Source organism: Chrysemys picta, chromosome 5 (assembly GCF_011386835.1).
Source record: "Chrysemys picta bellii isolate R12L10 chromosome 5, ASM1138683v2, whole genome shotgun sequence".
NCBI lineage: Eukaryota > Metazoa > Chordata > Testudines > Emydidae > Chrysemys > Chrysemys picta.
This window is the reverse complement of record NC_088795.1, coordinates 17,146,438-17,167,340: the sequence shown is the minus strand read 5'-3', so window position 1 is coordinate 17,167,340 and position 20,903 is coordinate 17,146,438. Positions and strand designations below refer to the sequence as shown.

The 20,903-nt window shown below is 40.6% G+C and overlaps 1 protein-coding gene across 2 annotated transcripts in view; it reads right to left on the bottom strand.

The window, feature by feature from the left end:
• Window positions 1–20,903, bottom strand: part of CFAP299 (cilia and flagella associated protein 299) — a 410,267-nt gene that overhangs the window by 247,605 nt on the left and 141,759 nt on the right. For both annotated transcript variants that reach the window (XM_065596000.1, XM_008165688.4), the window contains exon 3: window positions 6,809–6,899. In XM_065596000.1, coding sequence (XP_065452072.1) covers window positions 6,809–6,899 — 91 coding nt within the window. The remainder of the gene's footprint in view (window positions 1–6,808; window positions 6,900–20,903) is intronic.

Below are 20,903 nucleotides of genomic sequence, written 5' to 3'. Positions count from 1 at the left end.
AATACCGCCCCACACTGATACAGAGTGCTGTGGACATTTGGACCATGCTCTAGACCAGGACAACCTCAATTATAGCCCTTTTTGAATGTTATTCTTGTGGGGAAAGTATTGAGGCTACCATGACAGGACAGCTCTGATATGGAGATTATCAGGACAAATCTGATATTGTTCAGAGCCTTCACATTTCCTTGGCTCCTTTCAGTTTGACGTTTGGCTCAGGTATGGTACAACACATGGATTAATCTCTGTAAAATGGATGGTTTCAGGCAAGAATAAAACAGCAGTAATCAGCAGGAATTTTCAGCAGTAGTAAAGGGTTGATAGCATTAATCAAAGCAAAAGAAACCATAACTAAAAGATTCCGCAAGCTGGTGTTCACTTAGCACCTAGTTATGGGATCCGCCCTTCCCACAGGCATTTTCCCACTTTTGCTTTCCACCAGCCCTTCTCAAAGCCCTGCCACTGAGGAAGTGACAGTAAAGCTAGAATTAACCTTTGTGTACTGAGGGGCTGGTAAAGGAGCCTGCACCATATCACAGTTTCTTTGGTAGGGAATCTCCTTCTAGCAATGTAGAATGGTTACATGGCCATTCTGATATGTTTAAGTATGTCACAACGCTTTAACACCACTGAGCATCACTTGCAGACTCCCAGATGGAATGGGAGGTATTAGTCTTGAGTAGTTCTGCTCTCTTCTGCCTGCTTGGTTGCAAGGGGTGGTTTGGGGCAATTGCTCACTGGCTCAGAGAGATATGAAAGTTTCCACTTCATCACCTCCTGGTCAAAATGCATGAGGCCACTAAGGACTTGTGTGAAGTGACCTGGGCTTCGTGACACTCAGCTGTGTGTTTCATTATCATCGGAGCCAGGTCATGCAGTGACTGCGCTCCCCCAGTGCTTAGCTGTAGCTGGAGCAATTCCCATGGCCTGGACAGCCCCTGCATGAGGAAGAGAAATGGACCTTAGACATATAGCATATGCTGAGAAGACGAGGCAGGGAACTCATTTATGTAAGTTTCTCATCCACTGAGCAGCTCCAGAAATCCTGGCCTGTAACTGATATTTGGGAGAAGTTTTAGCCTTGCACAATGGGCAGTCATTTCTCTGGATACGTTGGTGTGCTCAGCAGACAGCTTACTTGGCCTTACAGACCCAGTATAACCCAACAGACCATGTCTACTGTCAGCTGTATACAGCCCGATTAATAATACCAGTGGAATGTGTAAGGTCAATAGTTACATAGCTTCATTAGGGGCTAATCAAGAATTTGATAGGAAAAAAAATGATAATGTCTTCTGTGTACATTTATGACCGCAGCCAACAGGTTTATGTTCTATACCAACGTTTCTGAGGAATGCTTAAACAAAAGTGTATTAAGAAAACATTATGGATCTGATTTAAAGCAACAAAATTCAGGCGATACAGAGTTAAGGCCGAAACAGCATATTTAATTTACTCTGTTATATGTAGTTACACACTGGATAGCTTGAATAGTATTCACAGTTCCAGCGACTCTCTATATATAACCAGAGGCCATTTTAGAGGTTCACCAATCATATCATTGCAGGGGGTATCTGAAACTGAGACCAGATGTCTCCATTTTGGTGGAACACTTTTTTTAGGGGCTGGATCACATTCTAGCTAACGTATTTAAGCATATCATCTCATTATCCAGAGCGGTAATACCAGGGGAGTGCTTAAGCCCTATCTCATATTGCTGTGATGCTCTTGCTCTTCTCTCCATTCCATTGTTCTGTGTGTAGTGTATATGATAAACAGTCTACAGAGCAGATGAGCAGAGAATGAAACCAAGTCAGCACAGAGGAGGCGGGATGGGTCCTGCAATACTGGAAAGAACCTTTAGTGTTGTTATCACAAGGAGTGGGCAAATCCAGGGCTTGAAAAATCTACTTAAAATTTAAGGCTACTCACCAGGCCAAAATACACCAGTTCCCTGAACTACACCTCCTCCTGACTAGTCACCTGATGGTTGAGTTCCACCTTCTGCTTGGGCCAGGAGACCCCAGTCTCCCTCTGGCTCTTGAATTAATGCTAAGCTCCACCCAACACTAAATCAATCAATGCTCTCCCCCAATGAATGAATATCAGGAACCCTCTCACATTAAACCAATTGATACTGTTGCCCCCTACACAGACTACAAAGAGTCCTCTGCTGTAGCAGGAGCCCTCTTGCGACTCCCTTTGCCCTCAAAAGTCTGGCTAGGGTAGTAGGGGGATAAGGTTTCCCTCCTCCTAGACTAGAGCCTAGGCCTCCCAAAAAACGAGGAATAAGGAGGCCACAGACAGTCTGAGGATCAGTCGTGGTGGATCACATGTCTCCCACCCTAACAGAGGACTCTTGTATTGGGGAGAGGGAGCCTCCCCACTGCGACCAACCTCCCAAGCAGAGAGCAATGTCCAGGAAGAAAGCTCCTGCCACCCCAGCAGAAGATTATGTGGGAGGGAGGCATGCAATCTTTCCACCCCCACCTTGACAAAATCCTCTGCTTGGCTAGGGCAACTGGGGTCCCCACAGTAACCACTGTTCCAAGGGGTGGGAGTGGCAGCTTCTCACATCAATGGTCAGCCCTTCCCGCATCAGTTCTTTCATATGGGACAATTACCAGATTCCATCTTTTTCCTAACATGAGCAGCCATCCTTCATAGCTACCCATAATTAACAGTGCTGGAGTTGTCTTTCTGCAGACTTAGGCTATGTTTTCACTGCAAAAAAAAAAGGGTGTATATGGTACAACCCTATAACTCCCACTTGGGGTTCACTACAATTAGCCACCTCATGGTAAAACTAGAGCTAGGTATTTCTAGTTAGCTAACTCAGTGTAAAGACACGCATCTTTTTGCAGTGAAGACTTGGCTTTAGGAAGAATCAGTAAATCACTCACATTCAGGTCATGTCTGGAAGGTTTCTTCACAATCATAATTGCTCAAATTTGTTTTCTTTAGATGAAAGTTTAGATTCCATAGAAGGCAATAGCATGTTCCCAGGAAAGCTTCCTATTCTCTCTGGGGAAGTGGACTTTCCAAACTCTCGGCAAACTGGTTTGGATCAAACATAAGGGAAGTTCAACTTTTGATCCCATCTCAAAATGAACTAAAGGAAACCTTCCTGCAGGTTTGGAAACATTTTGGTAATGTTTTGCAGCTCAGTGAAGAATTGTGCACCCCTGCACTAATTGTTTTAATAGAACCATAAGGCCAGATATTTCTGCCAGTGAAAACTGGCATTGCGTTGTAGACATCAGTGCAACAGACTTCCATGGAGCTATGCCCATTCACCCACTATGACAAATAGTAATTGCCAGACTGGTTCAAATCATTTGTTTATTAAGTGAAACAGCCAATACCAAAAGCTTCAGAGAAAGACAAAAAAAAATCTCCATAATTTATCGAGTCAATTATTTAGTGCTATACACATGGGAAAATTCTTCCCTGATCATCCTCACATGAGTCAGCTTACACACATAAGATTCAACACTATTAGCAAGTATAATTACAATGTTATGTTCAGTCAGGAATTTATTCAGTCCTTTTCAAACCCAGTTATGCTTTAAGTCTATACCCTTCAGTGGTAATTAATTCTCAAGAGCTGTCTATATTTATTTCCAGCTTTAAATTTACTAGGCCTGTCATTAATTTTGCCTAGTGACCCTCTTCCTTGTATTATAGGTTAGATTTTGAACAAAGACTTTCACATGAGCTTGTAAAACTCCCGCTTTATTACTGTTTTTATAAAAAGAAGATTCCAAGATGGGCACTTATCCTGTAACTTCTGAAGCACATTTTTAAGGTAGCTGTTTCTTTCAGTGGACAAAAAGATATTGGAGCCACTGGTCTGCTGGATAATCTCAGGTAAGTCATGCCACTCTGTACCTCAGTTTCCCCATCTGTAAAATGGGGATGAGGATATTGACCTCCTTTGTAAAGAACTTTGATGAAAAGAGCACTACAGATGAAAAGAGGTAGGAACTACTATTAACTACTGAATTCCTTTTATAATATTCAATGCCTCAAATAAATCTCTTAATTCTTTTCTTTTTCACACTAAATCAACCTATTTTTTCCAATCTTTCATCATATGTAAATTGAGCCACACAGCTAACCATTTTGTTGCCTTTTCCTGGACCTTTTCTGCTAGGAAATCCTTAAATACCACAAGAAACACTTTTCCCATGGTACTTCTCAACCAGCTGAAACCACAAGGTGTTTGAAGCCTCAGGAGAAAGCTTGCTCACATAGGTTTTAGAACCACATTTTCAGCAACATTTCCTCTGCAAATTCTAGTGGCTAATTAGCTAGCCATAAAAAAAGCAGATATGGATCCCAGAACTGCATAGGAGAAAAATATAGATACGCTTTTACTTTAATTATGAGAGGTGGAGGGGAAAAAAGAATATACTGTATATATTTACCGTTTATCTGATCAGCTTCAAAAGCAACCAGAGTCAGGGAAGAAGATCAAAATCACTGCAACCTCTCATAAAGCCAATGTTATTTTTGCAGAATTGTTTTAACACAAGGAGAGGGAATCTAGTGTCACTGTGAGCACAGAATCAAATAACTCTCAATGTCCCACATAGGAGGGATGAAAAAGCATAATTTCAGTCCATATGCAGCAGCAAAACCAGTGTAGTCTTTATTGTCTCATCAGTCCAGTTGTGCCACGAAGAGTTAAGTGATGTGAACTCATTACAAGCAGATCTTACTCTCCTATATAACAAAGCTAACAAACATGAATCAAGCCAAGTATGAAGGATCTTCTTCTCCTCAACTAGATTCATATAGAATAGTATGCATCAGTATTCTGGTCTAACAGATATTGCTACATGATGACTATTGATAACTCATTACTTTGCAGTACTAATTCTGAAAACAGGCCTACACAAATTGTGAGAAAAACTGATAGTATGACAAATCCAGTCCTGCTGTTACTCAGTTTGGTCCGATTTGCTGTAGCACAGTGGATCCCAAACTTTATTTGTTTACACACCGTCTTCTTAATTGTTGTGAGGTAAACGCTCATATACCATAGTCTGAGGATCCTTGCTTTGGTGAAAATCTCCAACGGCCTGTAAACTGCACTAAGACCCACAAGGTTTAGAGAATCTAGACAAGTTTCCAAATTTGAGGGGGAGGGGTGTCTCTCCTGTTACCAAAACTTTGTCAATTCCTACTTACCTCTCTGCTGAACAATATTTTATTAGTGCATTTGTTTGCATTTTTATAGATAAGGCTAGAGAGAGTGGAGGAAAAGAAAAAGAGGAGATTAAAGGAAATATATAGGTATCTTCTCTAACTTTTGTTTTCTCTTTCACAAAGGGAAAGAGATGGGAATGAGGGCCAGCAAAAAAATATAGAGCTAGAATAGAATTTAGAGACAGAAAAGTCCTATTCAATTTTCCAATCTGTCATCTGACATTACAGGATTGTTCCCCTGACAGTATTCCAGAGTGCTCTATCTCATCTAAGTCTAGTGAAAAGGATTCCACCAGTTCCCACAGTCTAACTAAATTACGGTTAGGAAATCTTTTGTGATATCTAGCATAAATTTCCCTTGCTCAGTTTCGTTCCATTATTTCTCATCATTCCTCCCGGAAACATTCTAATCAAGTCTTACATGCCTCTTTAGCTCAACTATTAATCTCAGATGTGTAATTTTATCAAGAGTTTTTGGAAAATCAAAATATATTATCATTTCCCTGATCTGCGAAGGCAATCGAATTGTCAAAGAATTTCAATGGGTAAGTTAAGCATGACCTAAGTTAAGCCCCAGTTCTGCAAACTTGTGCATTTTACATGAGTCAATGAGACTATTTATTTATTTTGATTTAAAAATATAAAAAGATGCCTATCCAAGGCTCTAGGCATCTTAACATCATTAATAATACAATAAAATCCCAGCAGTATTAGAGAAATAATTTCACGGGAACTCAGCCAGCCAGCCACCTACAAAAACTCCTTTCTACTTCTTCAGTGTTATGGGAAGCATACCCTCAGCCTTCTCCAAAATTCCTATCAAACAGATGTCTTTTGCAGCACGCCTGGAAGGTCACCAAATTCAATTTTTCTGGACCAAAGGGGGAGTCATATTCCAGAGTCCTGGAGCCCCTACAGAAAATGCCCTGCCAGTTACCGTCTCTCTTTTATGAGCGAGACCCAGTTTGGGCACTTCATCGGACTACAACTGTGGCAGTACAGCCCGGGTTGAGAGGCAATCCTTCGGGTACGCTGGTCCCATGTCATATAGGGCTTTATAGGTCATAACCAACACTAAATTCTCTTGGAGGCCAGTGGGCAGTAGATTCCACAGCAATGGTGTAATGTCATCATAGAGTGATGCCCCGCTCAATAAGAGAGCCACAGCATTCACATGTCTGTAATGTTATGTGTGTGCTTAAGTAGCCACAAGATTGGTGCCTAAATCCTTAACAAATATCCAAAATCAAAATGTACTTCTCTAGGTGTTCTCCTATTACATCCTTTTGTATGGTTTCCAAGATTCGCTCCACCAATACCGTTAAATGTACCTGTCTGTAGATTCCTGGTTTGTCTTTTCATGCATTTTGTCAAAAACAGACCTACAGTATCATTTGCCACTTTCCAGTCCTCAGGGAACCTCTCCCAAATAGAACTTTTAAAATGCATTACTTGAGGGAAAAAATAGTTTTGCTATAAATTACACTAATAGATGTTTTAATGGAAAATGCAATATGTGCTACAAGGTAAAGATGGTAGCTTTAAATGTAATTTTTCAAACTATTTATTATTATAAGATCTCAAATGTACTCACAGCCATTTTCCCACTGCGGTTGGCTTCCTCCCTTTCTGCCAATGCCTTCAGAAAATTATCCTTCAGTTCTTTTCCTGCACTTGATAACGTTCTAGAAAAACAAGAGAATGTGTATTAATTATTATTATTACAGTAGTAATCAGTGGTCAGAACCCCATTCTGCTTGGTGCTATCCAGATATATATTAAAGTAGCAGTCCTGTTGTATTAATATTTATGGAATAAATGGGCCCAGAGAGTCAAAGGTGTTTACGTGACCCTGTCATTGTAGAACACTAACAGGGTTCAAGTTTTTGAATACAGAGACCTCAGCCTGCTTAGTCCCATGGCAAAAACACCATTAAAATATTTTAAAACTTTTCTTAATGGTACAGAAAAGAAGGGAAAACAGTTAAAGTATCCAAAACATAAAGTATTAAGTAAGGCTTTCATTTTAACAATATCCCTTGTTCCCTTTTGCTTTAGCCGCAGGGAGTTTTTATAAGAAAAAAGACAACAGACAGTGCCCCAAAGAGCTTATTTTTTTGATTAAACCATTCTGAGCACCTTACATTCCTTACACAATAATTGTACATGTCATACCAATTTAAAAAATAATAATTTTTCGTTAGCCAAGATATGCTGAGTAGAAAACCTTGATTTATGATGCTTTCATTTGTGTGATTCCTAGTAAATCAGGATTAATGAAAACAAATATGTTACACCTAGGCAAGGTGTGGCTAATGCCATACTTACATAAGCAATCAACTTTTGTTAGCCTGTAGGTGTAAATTTACTCTACACTTGACCTTTCAGTCAGCAACCTATCACACAGGGTACTGATCTGGTGCTCACTGAAGTCACTGGAAAGGCGTTGGATTAGGATTGTAGGGCACAGAAACATGTTATTTTATAAAGTGAAGGGAAGAACACCATTAGCACATTTTATTCAGGTTCTTGATACTTCTACTGGTTTTTCTACTTCTGTGCTATCAGGAGCAGAAGCAGCTGGACATATGAACTTGGTTGACCATAATCATGCATTATGCCCATTCTGAATCTTGAAACGCTAACAGGAACAATGTCTCTTTTTGCTCCATAAAAAAAATGAAAGAAATGGTGCAGAAATGCTACTAAATCCTAAAAATTACTTATTGGCCTTTTGAGTCTTGAAGAGGTACCCCAGAAATTAGACAATAATTAGGAACGAGAGCCTGACACCAGATAAATAGAAACCCATACTGAACCTTTGACAAAACCTTCAACAAACAATTGCTGTTTTTAAACAGGTTATACAAATTTTATGGGCCTGATCCAAAACCCCATGAAATCAATGGGATTTCTTCCACTGACTTACATTTGCTTTGGATGAGGCCTTATAGGAGAGAAGAACATGTCTGAATCATAACAGACTCTTAGGTCCATGCTCCCACACCCAACTTATGTAGGAACTAAAGAGATTTGTTCCCCTTTTCAACATTAAAACCGGTGATTGCTCATTGCAGTCTTCTCTGATAGGGTTGCCAAAGGTCAAACAGTGCCCCCTAGTTCAGTATAAGTCTGTAAACAAGACAATATTCTAACTTTCTCCCACTGAAAATACTATCAATATGAATGTTTTAATAAAAGCAACTATATCTCTCCGTCTCAAGTAAGTAGTGTACCATGTCAGGAAGGACCTCGTGTGTCAACTGCCTATTCCACAATGTTTCAAATAGAACAGTATAATGAAAACTCCAGGAGGAAAAATAAATGGGGCATCGAAACGTCCTTGTCCTGTCTAGTTATTATTTCTAGCTTCCCAGACACTTCTATAGAATCCATGAGAAAAACAAAGTTATCAACAGTAGATCAACATTTTAGATTTCAAATCATTTGAACCACTTTTCCAACAATTAAACCTTCAAAGCTTTTTATAACTATTTCTAAGTATGATATTATCTCTACACCAGAACACATTAGCATATAGCAAGCCATATCTATGTCTGAAATCAAATAGCAGGAAAACAGGCAGATTAAAAGGACAAATTATCATGATCCCTCTATACCCAACTCACGGAACATTTAAAGAAATAGGAGGCAGAATACCAAGGTACTTCCAAAATGCACACATCCCCACTATCTTCCCACCATTATGAACATAAATCCAATAGACAGTTATTACATCACCCTTTTAAACACCCAGAATCATTAATATAATTATCTCAAACAGGCCCAACCTCTGATGTGGTCAAATAGCAATTTCACATACATTTTCTAGGACTGCCCATAATTTCAAATATGTGGGTCACAATGTGATGAAAACCTAGCCTATTCTATTTGGAGAAACATATTCCCATCTACACAATTGAAAAAAAAAGATGACATTTATTCAGAATTTTAACAAGATCAGCAAACACCAGCACACTATTATAGAATCAGAAAAATGTAGGGCTGGAAGAGACCTCAAGAGATCACCTAGTTTGTCCCCCTATGCTGAAGCAGGACCAAGTATACATAGACCATCCTTGAGAGGTGTTTGTCTATCCTGTTTATAGAAACCTCTAATGATGGAGATTCCACAAACTCCCTTGGCAACCTATACGAGTACCTTATTGTTAGAAAACTTTCCATAATATTTAAGCTAAATCTTCTTTGCTGCAGATTAAGCCCATTACTTCTTGTCCTACCTTCAGTGAACATAGAGAACAATTGATCACTGTTCTCTTTATGACAGTCCTTAACATATTTGAAGACTTATCAGCTCCCCATCACCTCAGTCTTCTCTTCTCAAGACTAAACATATTCAGGGTTTTTTTTAATCTTTCCTTACAGGTCAGAATTCTAAACCTTTTTTCATTTTTGTTGCTCGCCTCTGGACTATGTCCAATTTGTCTATATCTTAAAAATATGGCATCAAGAACTGGACACAGTACTCCAGCTGAGGTCTCACCAGTGCCAAGTGGAATGGAATTTATATCTCTCATGTCTTATGTATGACACTCCTGTTAATACACCCCAGAATGACATTAGCCTTTTTTTTTGCGCAACTGCACTATATTGTTGGCTCATATTTGTGATCCGCTATAACCCCCAGATCCTTTTCAGCAGTACTACCACCCAGCCTATTATTCCCCCATTGCATTTGATGTTTCTTTCCTAAGTGTCGTACTTTGCACTTGTCTTTATTGAATTTCATCCTGTTGATTTCAGACCAATTCTTCAATTTCTCAAGGTAATTTTGAATTCTAATCCTGTCCTCCAAAGTGCTGGCAATCCCTCCCAGCTTGTTGTCAACCACAAATTTTATAAACACCCTCTTCACTCCATTATCCAAGTCATTAATGAAAATATTGAATAGTACCAGACCCAGGACTGACCCCTGAGGGTCCCCACTAGGTATGTCCTCCCGGTTTAATAGCAAATAATTGATAACTACTCTTTGAGAATGGCTTTTCAACCAGTTGTGCAGGCACCATATAGTAATTTCATCTAGATCACATTTCCCTAGTTTGCTTATGAGAATGTCATGTTGGACTGTGTCAAAAGCTTTACTAAAAATAAAAAGTCTACATAAATAAAAGTTTGCCCCTATCTACTACAGAAACCCTGTCAAAAGAGGAAATTAGGTTTGCTTGGCAAGACTTGTTCCTGACAAATCCATGTTGGCTATTACTTATCACTGTTATACTCTAGGTGCTTACAAATTGATTGTTTAATAATTCATTTCAATATCTTTCCAGGTATCAAAGTGAGGCTGACTGGTCTATAATTTCCCAGGTCTTTGTTCCCTCTTTTAAAGACAGATACTATGTTTGCCCTTCTCCAGTTCTCTGGGACCTCATCTATCCTCCATGAGTTCTCAAAGAAAATCACTCATGTTCTGAGCTTAGCTAATTCCTTATGTACCCTACGGTGAATTTTGTCAGGCCCTGCTGACTTGCAAACATCTAACTTGTCTGAACATTCTTTAACCTGTTCTTTCTTTATTCTGGTTTGTGTTCCTTCCTGCTTGTTGTTGATATTAATTGTGTAAGGCATCTGGTCATAATTAATTTTTTTTAGTGAAAACTGAAGCAAGATAGGCATTAAACACCTCAGCCTTCTTGGTGTTGTCCATTATTAGCTCTCATTCCCTACTAACGAGTGGACCTACACTTTTCTTCCCCTTCCTCTTAATGCATCTTCTTACTGCTTTTTATGTCCCTAGCTAGGTATAACTCATTGTGTTCCTTAGCCTTTCTGATTTTGTCCCTACATGCTTGTGCTATTCTTTTGTATTCATCCTTAGCAATTTATCCATGTTCCCTCTTTTTGTAGGATGCTTTCTTGATTTTCAAGTAATTAAAGAGTTCCTAATGTAGCCATGCTGGCCTCTTACTATTACTAGACTATTATTATTCTTACTGTCTTGTCTTCGCATCAGAATAGTTTGCTGTAGTGCCTTTAATATTGTCTCTTTGAGAAACTGCCAGCTGTCCTGAACTCCTTTTTCCATTAGGATTTTCTTCCCATGGGACCTTAGTCATGAGTTCTAGGAGTTTGTTAAAATCAACTGTCCTTATACTGGCATTCTCACTCCTTCCTTTTCTGAGAACCAGGAAGACTAAAATTTCATGATAATTTTCACCCAAGTTGCCTTCCACATTCAGAGCCACAACCAATTCCTCCCTATTAGTCAGAATCAAGTCTAAAATGTCTGCTCTCTTGGTTACTTCCTCCACCTTCTGAAACAAGTTGTTGTTCCCAACACATTTGAAGAACTTATTGGACATTTTGTGTTTTGCCGTACAACTTTTCCAACAGATATCAGGGTAGTAAGCCTCTCATTACTACCAGGTCTTGTGTTTTGGATATTTCTGTTATTTCTCTAGAAATGGCACAAGCATCACCTTCTCCTGCTTTGGTGGTCTACAGTAGACCCCCACCCTTTCCTTCCCACATTTATCTTTACCCAGAGACTAAGACCCACAAGAAATAAAATCAACAATTACAACGTGGGCAAACAAAACACGAGAAATGTAACCCAAGACCCCTTTGAGGAGTGCTTGATAATAGCTAATTAATTCCAGTAACACAAGAGAAAAGGTAAACAATGACTTTAAACTGAAAATTACACTGCTCCTATATCTATGAATGTGCCAAACACTTACTCATTTGGAGCCAAATCTGTAAAGGCCACCCAGTTTAGCCAATCAAATATCCCAATGAACTTCGGGAAAGTCAGATTTGGGTATCCATATACCTATTGGCAAATAAGGGAAACAAGTAGAATCTATTTGACTGTGTGTATATAACAATTCTGCACAAAATATCCATGTCTTTGTCGCACTGTCAGCTGAGTGCTGATAAGATACTGATATGTTTGCCACGTCTTTTACTGACACTGAAGCATGGTTAACTTACTAGTATGAATCTTACAGAATGCATTCTTTGTATAAAGTAAAGTCTGATTTTGTTACTGCTATTGATACATATTGCAGCTTAGCCTTGTGCTTAGGACTGCAATGGTTCTCACTGCAGGCAGAAAGTACACTGTTTCTAGAATTCTGCATTTGCTTTTGGACTGAGCTCCAGGCAGCAGAAACAATATGTTACTGCTAAACAGAGCCCTGGTCTTGCAGTGTACAAGGCCTGTGCTGGATCCAACAGACATCAGCATCAGCATCCAGGAGGAACAGAGCAGCCCATACTAATCTGCACCTTTAATAAGACAGAAGCAGCTTCCAGACACTGAGCAGCAAAGTTTTAGCAGGACTCTCTACTAGGAAATCTGGTAGGAAAAGGCTGTACTGAGGGAATTTGCCACCTTAGAATGTTTATTGCAAGGGAGTGTCATTGTCAGTCAATATCCATCTGGACTATCAAGGCCACTGTGTCATAACACGAGTAATAAAAGTTCTAGTTACGTAAGTGTAAAGTTACAATAAGTTACTAAGGCTCAGGCTCGGTGTTCATGCCAAGAAGAGGAGAGATTCACTCTCAGAAGAGGGTCCTTGGGCGGACTAGCATACCCATAGAACCCATCCGACTGCAAAGCCTACTTCAAATCAATGCATACATTTTTTTTAAATAAATTAATAATCTGTGTGACTTTACCCGAATAACAATCTCATAGTACCCGCACTGCTGCAAAAACTGTAAAATAACTATTCAAGGACCTATGAGCATATAGAAATACTGCACCAAATTCCTGCATGTCATCTTATGTAGAACACCGTTGACCCAAGTACCTCTACTCATTTACTTGGTTTGAGCTAAACAAAATAAGCCAGTCTAGGGTTACCATATTTTGAGTGTCCAAAAAGAGGACACTCCACGGGGCCCCGCCCACGCCCCCAGCCCCGCCCACGCCCCAACTCCACCCCTTCCCCAAAGTCCACCCCCTCCCCTGCTTCCCGCGAACATTTGATTCGCGGGAAGCTGAAGCAGGTAAGGGGGGGAGGATGAGGGGAGGAGGCGCGGCCCAGTCTGGCCCCCCCGGCGTCTCCAGCCTGGGTCGGCTCGGGCCCTGGGGTGCCGGCCCCGAGCCAACCCCCGGCCGAGCACCGCCAGCCCGGCCCCGGCCCCCGGCCCAGCACCGCCGGCCCCGCATGTCCCGATTTTCCCAGACGTGTCCGGCTTTTTGGGATTTCCCCCCGGACGGGGATTTGAAGCCCAAAAAGCCGGACATGTCCGGGAAAATCCGGACGTATGGTAACCCTAGGCAGCCAGTCACATAAATCAATTAAGGGTGCCCAAGCAGGGGTTTGCACTGATTTAATTAAATTGGTTTAGAAATTAGGTTATCTTAAAATGGTCCAATTTTCTCATGTAGATAAGGCCTTGCGTGCATTATGAGTATTGTGCACACTCTTTAGAGTCATTTGATATTAGCCACTGCTAAAGACAGGAGAAGGTAGTTTTTTTCCCCCCTGGCATAGCAACTTTTACATTCTTAGCGTTGTGTTACTATCATTTCAGAGAAAAGATCAAGCACATTCCACTTTGAAAAAGCTCCCTCGCACACAAACAGGCTGAAGATTTGGGGTGTGACTAGCTTGGAATTCATCAAGGCTACAGAAATGTTTGTGCCGTCTTCCTGCTGGGGTAGGCGAGCAAGTTCCCAAGGATGGGAGGGGTGAAGGAAGGGAAAAGAGCTTGTGGTGAGGAATTCTGCAGCCTCCACCGTGCACTGCTCCTATTCAACTAGGTTTATTTAAACCTGAAAAACCTTGTTTAAATAAATACCCCAAAAAGGTTATTTCCTCAAAAAGCTGGAGTAAGTTCCTTAAAAAGCTGCAGGGTTACAAATATGTATACCTGTGTGTAAATACTCCACTGCCCGGAATCATGCAGTTTGCCATTGCCCTTGAAAAATAGAGGAGAAGCAATGTCAACAAGCTAAAAATCAAAAATTGTGTTTAATTATTAGCCTGCAAGTTAGGTGTGTAATTATAGCATAACACAGGTAACCCTAACATGCAATGTGCTTATCACTCACCACTTCGAACCACTCCTGCCATTCATTTCATGCCTCACAATACTTGTTGAAGGGTGTTTTACAATGCAGCCACTTTTTATGAGCCTGCATTATCTCATGGCATTATCATTGTGAAAGGCAGCTCTGAAGAGAATTACCAAGTGCGCACATGGCTAAGTGTCAAATGAGTGGCAATTTTTTTTTTAGCTGAATACAGCATTGTTTGTTTGCTTTTTTAGAAAAACATCTTCAAAGCTATTGATCCCTGCGTTGCAAAGGAAGGGTTAAGAACTTAAAACACTTTCAGGAAAGTCTGTCAGGAGATAATGTGATTTGATTATGTTTCTTCACACTGGGTCTGATTCAGTGCCCATTGACTTCAGAGGTACCAGATCAACCTTGTTGTGCCTGACCCCAATTCTCCCCTTGCGCATCCCTCCTTGTGCACCGATAGACATAATCTTGCCACGACTATTTTATTCTTCCTTCAATTTTCTAGGTATTTAGAGCCTGCCCATAGTCACTCCAGAACTACATTTAAACAAAGTTATGTAAGCAGGGTTCTAAGTATGATTATTTCTATTACAAGGGCAGAGTCAGGAATTGAACTCCAACCTCTTCAGTTCTAGCTCACTGCCTTGAACACAAGACCAACGTTCCTCTCAACTCAACTAATATTGTTCCCTTGAACAGAACAGAGAAAGCGATGAACCGTGATCTAAATTATTTAACCAAGCTGTGCTATAGGACCGCTGTGGTTTATACCATACTTTGGTTGAATGGTTTATAAGATGATACTATTAACAACCTTCTAGCAAATGCTCTGCAACTATAGTTCTTGAATTAACATAGCCCTGTTTATTTCTTCTTCTATCACAAACACATATGAAAGGTTTTTCCTGTGCAAACAGAAATGAGAGAGGGGAAAGCATTAGTAGCATTAGCATCCCCGCTGCAAAGCCCTTCTCTGTGGACAGTGCTTAAATTAAATAATGCAGCTTAGAGAAAATAACAGGCATACTTTTCAGCAGGAGCTGAATTGGGAAAGTAGAACCCTATAGGGGACGGAAGTCCTCCCTTTTCCTTCCTCTCCTTTTTTTCTGGTCAGCAAACTTTTCCCTTTCTATTTTCATTTTCTTGTAACCATCCAACCCCTTTAGCTGGCACAATGTACATTAGAAGACAGGAAAGTAAGAGACGCATTCAGGGCCGATGATCTGTGAAAACAGGAAAGTTTAGGAGGTGGCTCCTCCTGAGACTCAAGTTGCTGACATTCAGAGAGGTTAACAACAAATTTGGGGGGTTTGTCTTTATTTCCATAAATACATTTCTTGTTTGACAATACTTCATGTTGCTATTAGGACACCATCAGCTCTCGTGCAAACCCACTCTTAGTGTAAGACTGTGTCTATACTTCTTTTTTATCCTTATTCGGAGGGGGAGGGAACCCCACATCTTTTCAGGTTTCCAGTTTAGAAGTCTTTTTCCTGTATCTCCTGATGGGTGCTTATTCAGTCTTCAACTACTGGGATGTTTATATATAAAGAGAAGAAAGAGTTCTTTTTGAACTAGGTTGGTATTCCTTGATTCTTATTTTGATTGGGCCAAGTTGCCTTTTTCATTTTGTTATCGTTCCCTGGGGTTTCATTTACTTGATTTTCTTACCTCTTATACCATATGGTTGGTTTTTTAAAAATAGCAGTAGAGTCACAGTTGGAAATGGAGCAACTCAATTTCGGTTTTAGAAAGCCTGTGGACCTAGAGAATATTTTTTTTTTACCAAATTGAGATACTGAGAAGAGTATCTAACGGTCCCACTGTTGTTTTTAAAAGTAGACAATATGTTCCAGCTCAGCAGAAAGTCTGGCTAGTGTGCATATTCTCATATACGTTGTTAGAAAGCAGCTGTGACTCGTTTACATACACCTGCCCCATAACTAACAGACTCACATGCAAATGTTTGGGCCTGTACTTTTATCTGTAATTCTCCCCCATCCTAAATCACAGACTTCAGGAAGAGGTCTGTGAGGCTTGAAAGCTCATCCCTTCCACCCACAGAAGTTGGCCCAATAAAATGTTACTTCACTTACTTGGTCTAATTTTTATTTTAAAATATTGAAAGTTTAAACCTCCTAACACTGAGCATTTCAAATGGGGAGTTCAAAGGCTAAATCATGACTTCAGCACTGATTGTTCACTTCATAAATATTCATTTTATGTATATGTACACAAAGTGCACTATCCTACAGAGGAAGTGCAGTCCAGTGGTTAGGGTACTAGCCTGGGCGTTGGGAGACTTGACTTTAACTCCCTTTCTGCTGCAAAGTGTGGTTGTGACCTTAGGCAAATCAATGAAAGTTAGAAGCCGTGTAGTGGGGCAGTTACCCCGCTCTGGTGGAAAAAGCTTAGGCTGACTGGGGAGGCAGCCACAGCTGGGGCCATGACCCAATCAGGCCTGTTATAAGGGCTCAGGCTCTCTCCAGCTGTGGAGGGAGAAGGACCTGGCTGCCAGGGAGCTCAGGGTACCAGGAGTAGAGCAGTGCTGAGGAAAGGCAAGAGGAGCTGGGGAGCTCCAGGCTGGAAATCCCCAGGCTGTAGGCTTTGCTAAAGGCCAAAGCCGATACTGGGGTTGCAGAGATGCAGTCTGGGGTTAGGCAGAGGCAGCTGCTCTGACCCCCTGGCCAATGATGAGTGGCCTTTACAGACTGCAGTTGCCCCAGTGAGGGGGCTAGATGATGACTGGCAGTAGCCACTGAAGCAAGGTGGGTTTAGAGGGTTGGGGGTTCCCCTGGGAGGGGAGACCCAGCATGTGGGGGTGAGGCAGTGGGCAGAACCCAAAGGTAAGGGGACACGGGGGTCCAGGAGGCACATAGGGGCCTGAGGCAGGTGAGACACTGGCCAGCAGAGGGCGTGCCCAAGTTGGAGTTGAGCTAATTCCCAGGACGACCAGCAGGAGGTGTTGCGCTGGTGACTCTTCGCTCTGCTACAAGCCTAAATACCTTTGTGGAGCTTGACCTTAGTCTTTTCTGCTTCAGATCCCTAACTTTAAAATAGTACTTCACAAGTTCAAAAGGGGTGGTATAAGAAGGATAAATAGATTTAAAAGATTGTGAGATGCTCAGATCCTATGGTAAAGGGGGCCACATAAAAAGTAGTGATCCTCTGGTTTGTGTTCCATTATTTGAATTGTGAATTTGAAAAAAAAAAATCTATTTCTCAGTGCAGTGTAGTTAGGGTGACCAGACAGCACATATGAAAAATCGGGACAGAGTGTGGGGGGTAATAGGTGCCCATGTAAGAAAAAGCCCCAAATATCGGGACTGTCCCTATAAAATCGAGACATCTGGTCACCCTAAGTGTAGTGTCTTCTGCAACTCAACAAAATGCTGCTCACCTCCACAGCAAATTATTATGCATAGTGATATTTAGCTTGTGGCTTTGTAGCCACAGGTAGCTCAGTCAGACTCTCCAAGTGGTTCTTGAAATGTAAGAGTTTGAGCAGCATTGCTCATGCTATACCTGGTCTCTGGCAGAACAAAGAGTCTAAATTTGCCTGACACGTGTGAAACATGCATGGTGCTGCTGAAACTCAGAGTGGGACTGCCACTAACTATCCCAACACCCAAAAAAAGGGGGAAAAGAAGAAAGTCTCCATCTGACCAGCTACAATGTGATGAGGTGGGGAGAAAAAGGAGAAGGTATGTTGGTGGGCAGAGACACAGGAAGTAATCCTGGTGCTGTGGCTGGACACCATTGCATTGTGCTATTTTTTGTCATGATGCTGTAACAATAGACAATGACATTAAGTTGGAATGATGCCTTGTGATTACATTGTGACTACGTTAGTTGATAAAACATCGAGGTTAAGAATCTCTCATCTAAATCAAGCTCAATGGCATCAGGTCTATTGATTTAAACAGAACGATGAACAGGAGGGAAAATGTTACTGTCCTGCAAATATTGGGCCAAATCCTTTCCTCAGAGACCCAATCCTGCCCTCCATACTCAAGCAAAGCTCCCACTGAAATTAGATTACGGAGGGCAAGACTGGAGCCCAGATATTCATATGAGGCCCTCACTGAAATCTACGCATATATCCAGAGGCAGAGTTTGGACCATTATGTAAAAAATGTTACTACTGCATTTGAAAGAAAAGTGCTATATTCTCAAATAAGCATTGCGAGGGGCAGATTGAAGGGGATTTCTAGTTTCCAACACCTTCTTTGTTTCAGATTTGTCAAATACAGGTCTTCTGCTGTATCATCCACTCTAGTATGGCACAATAAGCAGCTCTTGAATGGACTGGAACCTAAAATCATTTTTTTAAAAATTTTCTCTGTATAGTGTCGTCTTAAAAAGATTTTATTTAATATTCTTTTAACTTAAAAAAATGCTGGGGGTGGGTGGGTGAAAGAGTACTTTTCTCCCTAAAAAGACCACATTCCCCAGCTCTTTCAAAGCTATTGTGAAGACATCAGCAAAGTGCATGCTGTCACACTGAGAACGACTGCATGGACTGCGAGAGCTGTGCTATTTGCAGATAAGAAACAAAAACAGCATTCAAAGTGTACTGAAATGTCCCCTTTCAGTATCTTGTTTATTAGGGGCATCCAGGTCTTGATCCTAAACCCACTAAGGGTGACCAGATAGCAAGTGTGAAAAATCGGGACAGGTGGTGGAGGGGTAATAGGAGCCTATATAAGAAAAAGACCCCAAAATTGGGACTGTCCCTATAAAATCAGGACATCTGGTCACCCTAAACCCACTAAAATGAATGAAAAGGCTCAATGATTTCAATCAGGCTCTCAAGACATAGCTTTACATTTACAATAAGGAGTAATAGTAATGCCCATCTTTCTGATGGAAGAATGGGCCCGATATTTGCTGGTCACTTTCTGAAATTTTTTAAGTTGAATCCTATCCCCATTAAAGCCAACTGAACTCCTACCTGCAAGATTATGCTCATGGTGTGTAGTTATGAATGTGTAGAAGAGCTGTATGCATATACAGTATATTTATATTTTGCTAAATGTACCATTTCAAATAAATTTACATTATGTGACTGTTACAAATTACCTATCCTTTATCAGAAGTAATTGGATTAGGAAGTTATTTTAAAAAAAAGTTTAAAACTCTTAGCCATTTTGACATGTATTCAGTTGAGAAATCTGCTATAAAAAATTTTGATTGCTACTTACATAATCTAATGTACAGGAAATACCTTTGTAAGGACCTTAATACCAAATATTTTATTGTTTAATGAAATGAACAAGTAATTGTAAAAACTACACTTACTATATGATATTCGAAACTCCATGGAGTAAATGATTTTTTAAAAAATATTATGGTTGCTTATACCCTTCACTTGAACAGTTTCCATGGTTATCCCCGCTTTGGCTTGCACTGAGAAGCCCACACCTGACAAAACATTGGCACCGTTATTTCAAACAGTTAACAGAGAGCTACCAGCAACATGGTCCTGTCACTTATCCAACATTCACAACCTTTAAAAAAAGAAAGTTCCTTTATCAGCTCAGGGCTAAGTTCATAAAAACCACTGTTGCCAGCTTTAAAAAAAAGTATTTGAGAGTGTTGCCTAATGTGGTTAACATAGTTTACAATATATCAAGAGGTGACTTTGTCCTGAATATTATACTTTTTGGATTAAAGATAAACACTATTTGCAGTCCTTACTCAAGCAAAACTCCTACTGATTTCAGTGGGAGATATATGTTGAGAAAAGACAGTGAAGGCATACAGTGTATTCATTTTCACCTAGGACAATTTCATATTTTTTAGCAATGCCCCCTATTAGGGAATAGATCTAGCTTTATAGAAACACTCCTGATGAAAAGGGCCACATAAGAGCTAGGCATTAATATTGTTCTAAGTTTTTTAAGGATAATAATTTTATTATTATTTATTTGGGTTGCAGTAGCACCTAGGAGCTCCAGTCATAGACCAGGACCTCAGTGTGCTAGGTGCTGTACAACCAAGCCCACCTGTACCCCAAAGAGCTCACAATCTGAAAGGCAGATGTTGATATTGCTCAAAGATAACATTAAGATCTCTTGATCCAAGTGGTCAGTTTTAATGATAGACTATTATGGTTCAGTTAAAAACGGAATAACTGTGAAAACAAAGTTTTAAGAACACAGGCCCCGATCCTGCAACATATCACACACAGCACTGGGTCTACAGTAGGCAGCAGGCTGACCGTGCACTGCAAGGGGCCATATATATTAATTTCTGGATAAAGTTACAGTGTAGTAGTTGTTTTCAAGATGCAATTCAAAATATTGAGTTTCACCTACTGGATTCTCTGAAGTTTCTTACACTTTATTTGTCATGAAACACACCTTTTGGAGGGAAAAATTTGATCCAACACTTCAATTTATTGACTTTGTTTCTGACATGTTAACAGTAGTCCAGATCCTTAGCACAGCTGGGCAGCAAAGCGCAACTCAAAAGCGCGGAAGGGTATTTCAAAATTGGCTGTAAACCACTTTTTGCTCCCCCAGTCCTGGACTGACTCTGCACTAGGCCAGTGCCTCGGTATAAGTTAGAGCAGACTTCAGACCTAGAGTTGGCTTCTAACTGTCCCAAAGGGAGGAGTGTGTAGGAGCCTGCTCTGTGCCATCGAAGAAGGTTGCTTTCTATTTGGGTGATCTATACC